The sequence below is a fragment of the Myotis lucifugus genome, unplaced genomic scaffold, assembly GCF_000147115.1.
Source record: "Myotis lucifugus unplaced genomic scaffold, Myoluc2.0 scaffold_9, whole genome shotgun sequence".
In the NCBI taxonomy this organism is placed as follows: Eukaryota; Metazoa; Chordata; class Mammalia; order Chiroptera; family Vespertilionidae; genus Myotis; species Myotis lucifugus.
This window is the reverse complement of record NW_005871057.1, coordinates 14,957,510-14,964,732: the sequence shown is the minus strand read 5'-3', so window position 1 is coordinate 14,964,732 and position 7,223 is coordinate 14,957,510. Positions and strand designations below refer to the sequence as shown.

The 7,223-nt window shown below is 38.7% G+C and overlaps 1 protein-coding gene across 1 annotated transcript; it reads right to left on the bottom strand.

The window, feature by feature from the left end:
- Nucleotides 1–5,593: 5,593 nt before the first annotated feature.
- Nucleotides 5,594–6,930, bottom strand: LOC102423433 (RNA-binding motif protein, X chromosome-like). The gene has a single exon (XM_006084020.3). It carries the CDS (start codon nucleotides 6,927–6,929, stop codon nucleotides 5,754–5,756), a length of 1,176 nt encoding a protein of 391 aa, XP_006084082.1. The 5' UTR covers nucleotide 6,930; the 3' UTR covers nucleotides 5,594–5,753.
- Between the last annotated feature and the right edge of the window lie 293 nt (nucleotides 6,931–7,223).

Below are 7,223 nucleotides of genomic sequence, written 5' to 3'. Positions count from 1 at the left end.
CTAAGGGTAATATGTCCATTGATCCATTTTAAATTCACAATTCACTCTACCAGGTGAGCCTGAGATATGTGTTGAGCATTCTTAAGGGGTTCAGTAAGAGCACTTACACAATCAGGAAAGATCAGTGGTGGATAAGTCTTTCTGACGTAAAAAGAAAATTTTATGATTAAGACACTAGATTGTAAGACCTCTTCCAGGCCTGTTTTCTGTGAATACTGATTAGCTTGGTTGGTGGGAAAATGTGGTTAGTGGGGAGAATGCTGTTCTGTGGTCAATGCTCAGATTTGTCAAATGCTCATCATTGTGACCAGCAGGCATGTGGGCAAGTTAGTGTGAGTAGACTAACTATTAGTATCAGTGTTAATGACAATAATTAACATTTTTGAGTACCTACAATGTTTTAGTACTATACAATGCATCGTCTTTAGTCCTGCGCACAAACCCAGGAGACCCCACGTTCTACATGAGGAAATAAACTCTGGGAAGTTCAGCAACTACTGAACACCATGCAGCCTGCAGGTGGGCTACCTGGGATTCAAACCCAGACTTCCTGCCTCCAAAGCCAGAATCTTAGGGCTCAGTGAAACTAACCATACATGAGCAGTTCTGGCTATCCCAGCGTTATTATAAAGTCATTGTTCATTTAATCAACATTACTTACCAGTGCCTCCTTTGTGATGGCCAGCGTGCTCCGTGGTGAAGGAGAAAACTAATCAAATACCACCCCTTCCCCCGCAAACATATAATTACAAGCTGTACTATGTGCTGTGATGGAAAGGCACAGAAAGGCAGGGGGACTTATCACAAGGGAACCTAATCAAACCTGGCTGATCAGGGAAGACTTTCTGGGAGCAATGGCCATTGAGTAAATACCAGAGGGATGAGTGCAGTACCTGGAGGAAGGGAGGGGAAATGGGAGAGGAAAATTACTGGCAGGATGAAAGACATGTGCAAAGGCCCTGAAGCAAGGAGAAAGAACTTTAGTCTGTGGTTGCAGACACTGCTAGCGAGTGGGTAAATTTAGTTTGTAGATGTTTGTTTTGGCTCACAGGCTCTTCTGGAAAAATTTGAGCCTCAAAGAGGAAATGCTGCATAAATATTCTGACTTTAAGTTCCTCTCAAAAAAGCATAAATCTGGCAACCCTTGGCCCTCAGGCTTCATGGCAACATTGATAAGTGCTGCGTATCTGACAGTCTAGGTGGGGCCAAGTCTCCGTTTCGACAGTCTCCCTACTCCTTGTTGCCTTTCCAACACCGAAGTGAGGCTTCAGTAAGCACTTATGATGCTTACGCTGTGCTTTTCGTATAGTGGAGAGTTAGTCCTCTGTATCTCTGCCTTGATCACAAATGAATGATAGACCAAGAGGACCACATGCTTCTCACACTCTACATGTGCCATTTGTGTGCCATATTTCTCTGGGCCTGTGAGCATTTAAATTCCCCCCCCCACTCCAAATTAGGACAACAGAACAAAGGGCAGGAGGGTGTACCGCTATTGAATAGCCTAAAATATGTTGACTTTTTTCCTCAACTGTAAATTCTTTGTGAGAATGAGATGTGCTTTATGCGTTGTGAACCCCACCGCCATGGTAGACACAGAGGGCTGAATATACATGTGATTTAGGGTCCAAGATATAAAAAAATGCTGGTTCTGTGCTTCTAAATGTAGCATCTGTTTTTAATTGCTACTCAATTTATTAAGCATTTCTACTATATTGAGCAAAATAGATCATAAGATAGCTCCTGCACTGGAGAACATACTCATTCCTCCCGGGGTCAGACAGATTAATCTTCCATCTCCAAACCACTGTGCCTTACATATTAGCAAGGTAGCAAAAATTAATTTGAACTTTTCCTAAACATTTATACATATGTCAAGTCATGCAGACATCTCTGATATAGTGCAAGAGCCCTGGGCTGTGATGCAAGAAAACACTTTATTTTACACAGTTAATATATGCTTCCAAACAGAGTGTAAATCATGTCACGTGTTCAAAGCTCTAGAGAAACTTCCTTGGGAAACTTGTAATGAATCATTTTGTAAAGCAGAGAATTTGAATGCAATATGCAGCATCGCTCATCAAAAGCTACTTTTTACAATAACACAGTATTCTATTGAGATTTAATAAAATACATATATGATCACAGATATATGTGATATGATGCCTAAAGTGTCAGTTTCCTTATATGTAACTAAAGTTGGTTGATTTTAATTTGTTTTTGCCTTTTCCATCCTGGTGTATAGTTTTCACCTTGATGTCTTCTCCCCCTCCCATGTGTTGTCAGTTGTGACTAAGCCCTGCTACAAATCAAATCATCAGCGCAAACTTGACCAGCAGAGGGTACTGTTTGAGCACTTAAGCGGACTCCTCATCTTTGTCTTACCCATCCAAAGAGAAAGAACAATATCTGAATAATAGCCAGGGAGGATACTCAATAGGCAAGGTGTTGGCAAGATAATACACAGCAATGATCATGTTTCAGCATCATTTTGCAGGAAATTCTCTTTGTTCTCAGCTGCTCACAAAGGACATATCATGCAAAATGCACCTGTGGTTCCTGGTGGTAATGTAGGTGAAGGCAGATAAAAAGGGGTGACGGTAGAGGGGTGAAATCTGCTTCTGAGTTTACCAAGTACGTCTATCCACTTTAGGTTTAGGGTTCTGAATCAGGAGATTAGCCCACATGGTCTCAGCTTGCTAGTGAAGGATCATGAATAATGCCTGAAGTAGCGAATAACACCAAATGATCAGGCGGCCCATGCATTGTAAATCAATGAGCACAGATGTCTCCAAGTGGAGGGGATATTTGAAGATATTTTACATCTTGTTGCGTTTGGAACACTTGAGATAGTTAGTGATTCTTTATCAAAATAGAGTGAGCATCTTCCCGCTCTGAAATCACATTCAGCATTAAATATGATGAAATATATTGTAGAATATTTTGCCGCTTAAATTTTACATAAATTTGATCAATTTGTGTAAACTAGTGGATTACATATTTCTTAGTGAAATTTATACACTTGGATTTTATAGTAATAATTAAAATTCTCATCAAAGTGAAAAGTGCACACGACAATAAAAAAGATAGATGCATGTATGCTAAAAAGCAATAGTTCCCTGTCCCACTCCTTCAGGCTCTTCTCAGATGTAACTTGTCATTTTTATAGCATTTTTGTTACTTACCTCTATATCTTTAAACAATATTCTTCTGTTAATTCTTGGGTTATTAGTACTAGATATTATATATTATCTTCCTATACTGGTAGATGAGAATGTACTTCAATTAAGTTACTCAATATCTCCTGTTAGTCATATCTTTATTTAAGATCTTCATTGGTTACCTATGCAACTTTAAATAAAATACTTATTCTTTTAGTAACTTTAGAGTATTTAGGTACAATACTTTTCCTTTTAATAACAGACAATTTAATTTGAGTCCCCATCTTTTTAGTTCTTCTATCCATTTCTCCTTCCCAATTTTTGTAATCTGTACCTCTATAATGTCGACAGTACATACTAGCATTTACCTTCTGATCTCTAATCATAGTTCTACCATCTTTGTCTATAGATTGATTCTAAAATTGTAAAGCAATAAATGGTGTTTACATTGGAGCTCAATATTGTTTATTGCAGTGTCACATAGTATATTATTACTATACTTGTACAACTTCTAATTTTTCTGGAGTTACTAATTGCCTTTTTTTTTCTTATACTACTTGTCATTCTTTTGTTCTCAATTTTTTTCCTATCAAAAAATTAAAAAAAATAACAGAAACTTCTTTCTTCTGAAGCTCTATGTCTGGCTACTCTTGTCTGTACTTGTTCTGCAAACCTCCTCTACAGTGACCATGGTATTGCTTTTGCTTTGTTTCAGAACTTGAGTCTTTTGCTATCTTTGTTTACTTCTTTTTTGCTGCAGTGCAAACTGAACAAAATTCCTAAGAAATTTTATGTGAGATGCAACTCTTCTGATTCTTTGAATGTGTGAAAATCAGCACATGCAAGTGTGATCTCTGTTCACACTGGAATAATAATTTAATTAGGTATAAAAATATAGTTTAAAAATAACTTTTCCTGAGAATTTTAAAGTTGTTCCCTTTCCTTAAGCATTCGGTATTGCTGATGTGAAGTCTATGCCAGCTTGATTCTCATTCTTTGATGATCTATATTTTCTTTCTGGTTTTTCCTTTCAGCACGGATCCTACTTGAAGGCCTTTTTACAGCCACTGCTGGGCTATTCCACTCTGAAGTGTTAAATCTGTCAGCTATTCAAAATTATCTTATATCAGTCAAATTAACAATTTCCTCCCCTCCATTTGTGCTGCTCATTTTCCATAATTCCTATTAATTATCTAGTAGTCCTCCTGGTTTTATCCTTTTGTCTATTTTAATTTTATTTCCTAGGAGATTTTCTCAATTTCATATTTAAAAATGTCTTTTTCTTTTTTCTTTTGTCAATCAAATTTTTAAAGCCAAGTTTCTTTCTTAATATTTTTTAAATAGTATTCTCTTCTTGTCTAGTGGGTGCAATGTATTCTTGAATCTCTCTAAATATGTTAGAATTTCTATAAAAAACTCACGTTCCTCATATTATCTCTTTTTATTTTAGAATCAGTAGTTTCTGTTTGTTTATCTCGGTCAGAGCCTTCCACTTTAGGGACTTTTTCAAATGTGTGGGAATTTTTGGTTTTCTATTCACATTTTAGAGTGAGGCAAATACAAGGAAATGGGTCATGATTTACATAGTGATGCATCAGCTGTCCCATAAATAGAATTTTGATTGATTTGTCTTATTTTTCAGTCTTATATGTCATTGCCACTCCTGTTGTATCTGACTTTGTAGAATACTGAGTGTTTCAATGTTTCTCTTAGGCAGTTTGTCTCCACTGGTGTTACTACATCACCCACAACCCTTTATTTTATTCTAAGCTAATCTCTTGGCATGTCTCCATGCTAACAGAAGTTAGAGGATGTAACTTGTTATCCTCTAAAAATCTATTGAAATCTTTTATCAGCTAATGATCACTTCTTATTCTTATTTTATTTTATGAGTTTATACTTATTTGCGTTCCTTTATTGACATTTTAATGGGTTTCTGGATGGAAGATAATATAAATATGTGTGCACAATCTGCCATCTTTATCTGGAAATCCATGTTAATTTTTTCCCATTTACTTATTTATTTCCTCTGAATGTCAGGTATATATATATTTTTCAATTATAATTTAAATTCAATATTATGTTGTATAAATTTCAGGTGTACAGCTTAGTGGTTGGGTAATCATATACTTTATAGAGTGATCCACCCAATATTTCTAGTACCTACCTGGAAGCATACAGTTATTACAAAATTATTGACTATATTCTCCATGCTGTACTTGATATTCCCATGACCATTTTGTAACTATCAATTTGTACTTCTTAATCTTTTCACCCTTTTCACCCCGACAACATTTCTCCCCTCTGGCAACTAACAGTCTGTTCTCTGTATCTATGAGTCTGTTTCAATTTCATTTGTTCATTTATTTTGTTCTTTTTTTTATTGATCTATTTTTTTATTTTATTTTTTTTCAAACATGTTTTACTTTTTTTCCTCACAAGAACATAAAAATTATGAAAGGAGAACTTAACAGGAAATTTAAAAAATGTAACACAATTTTTCCTTTTAGTAGTCCTTGGGTAGTTATGACAGAATAGGTTCCACTTTCTGTTTGTTTCTTTGAACAGGGATTTTGGTCCAAAGTTTTGTTTTTAATATCTGCTTCTGCCTCCCTCTCTATCAGATCGGCTTCCTCCACGGCCACCACCCTTGGGTGCTCCACGGATTAAACTGCTGTAGGAATCACGTGGAGGAGGGTAGCCCCTTTCCATAGAAGGGGGAAACCCTCTTTCTTGTCTGCCAACCCGATCACAACCACTTGAGTAGAGATCACTTCGGCTGCTTGAGTAACTGTCTCGACTTCCACCATATCCATCACGTGAGCTGCTGTAATCATCATAGCGGCTGCTTCCACCATAAGATGGCGGGGGCCCTCGTGTAGGTGGAGCACTACGTGAGTTTCCATAACTGTCATATGAATCCCTGTAGGAACCACCACTTGGATGATCTGAATAGTCACGATCACGACCATAGCCATCTCTATCACTATAGCCTCTTGATGGATAGTCATCATGTGAACTGGAATAACCATAATCATGATAAGTATAATCTCTTGGTGGTGAAGCATAATCTCTTGTATCACGGGAGCTTGGGTAATCTCTACTTGAGTAGCTGTCTTTAGTAGAATATCCATCATCTCTTGGGGACAAATAAACATCTCTATGGGAAGGCAAGGGTTCCCTTCGAGGTGGGCCTCCATAACGAGCTCTTCCACGAGATACAGGAGCTCTTCCTCCCATTCCACTGCTGCTGCGAACTGGTCCTGAAGGAGCAGATCTTTTAGGAGGAGGACCCCCACTTCTCGGTGGTGATCCTCTTTTTACTGGAAGTGGTCCCCTGGAAGAACTCATGTTAAAATTCATGGAATAGCCACCATCATCCATGTGCCCTCCACGTGAGGGAGGTCCCCTGGTTCCTCCACTTCCTCCTCTTCCACCTCTAAGACCCCTTGGAGGGCCTCTGCTTCTTGGAGGTGGAGGTGGTCCATGCCTACCAGTTTCAAATGATGGTTTGGTGGCTTGTTCTACCTTGATGGCTTTTCCATCTAAGGACTTTCCATTCATATCTCTGGCTGCATCCTTAGCATCTGCTGGGCTTTCAAAGGTGATAAAAGCAAATCCTCTCGATTTGTTGGTTTCGCGATCTTTCATCAAGAGTACTTCCACTATTCGTCCATATTTGCCAAATACAGCTTCAAGGGCTTTCTCATTTGTTTCTGTATTGAGGCCACCAATGAAGAGCTTTCCTGGGCGATCAGCTTCAACCATGTTTCCTCCTGGTAAGAGTTGGAGGGGTGATGATGGTTCCAAGCTCCTATGAGCTTGCTGACAGGGGCTTCCTAGCTGCTCAGCACAGGGAGGGCCACTGGCTCTGAAGACGGAAGAGAGAACCTGCAGGAACTACTGCGCCATATGTTGGGGTCCAACCCCAGCAGGTCCAGGGGTTCCCAAAGGTGTGGGCAGAGTCGGCGAAGAAGGAATGATGGAGACAGCGTTCAGTTGATCAGCAGCCTAGCCAGGTTCTCTCACCAGGATCTCCAGCTAAGTTCTGTGTCTATTGTC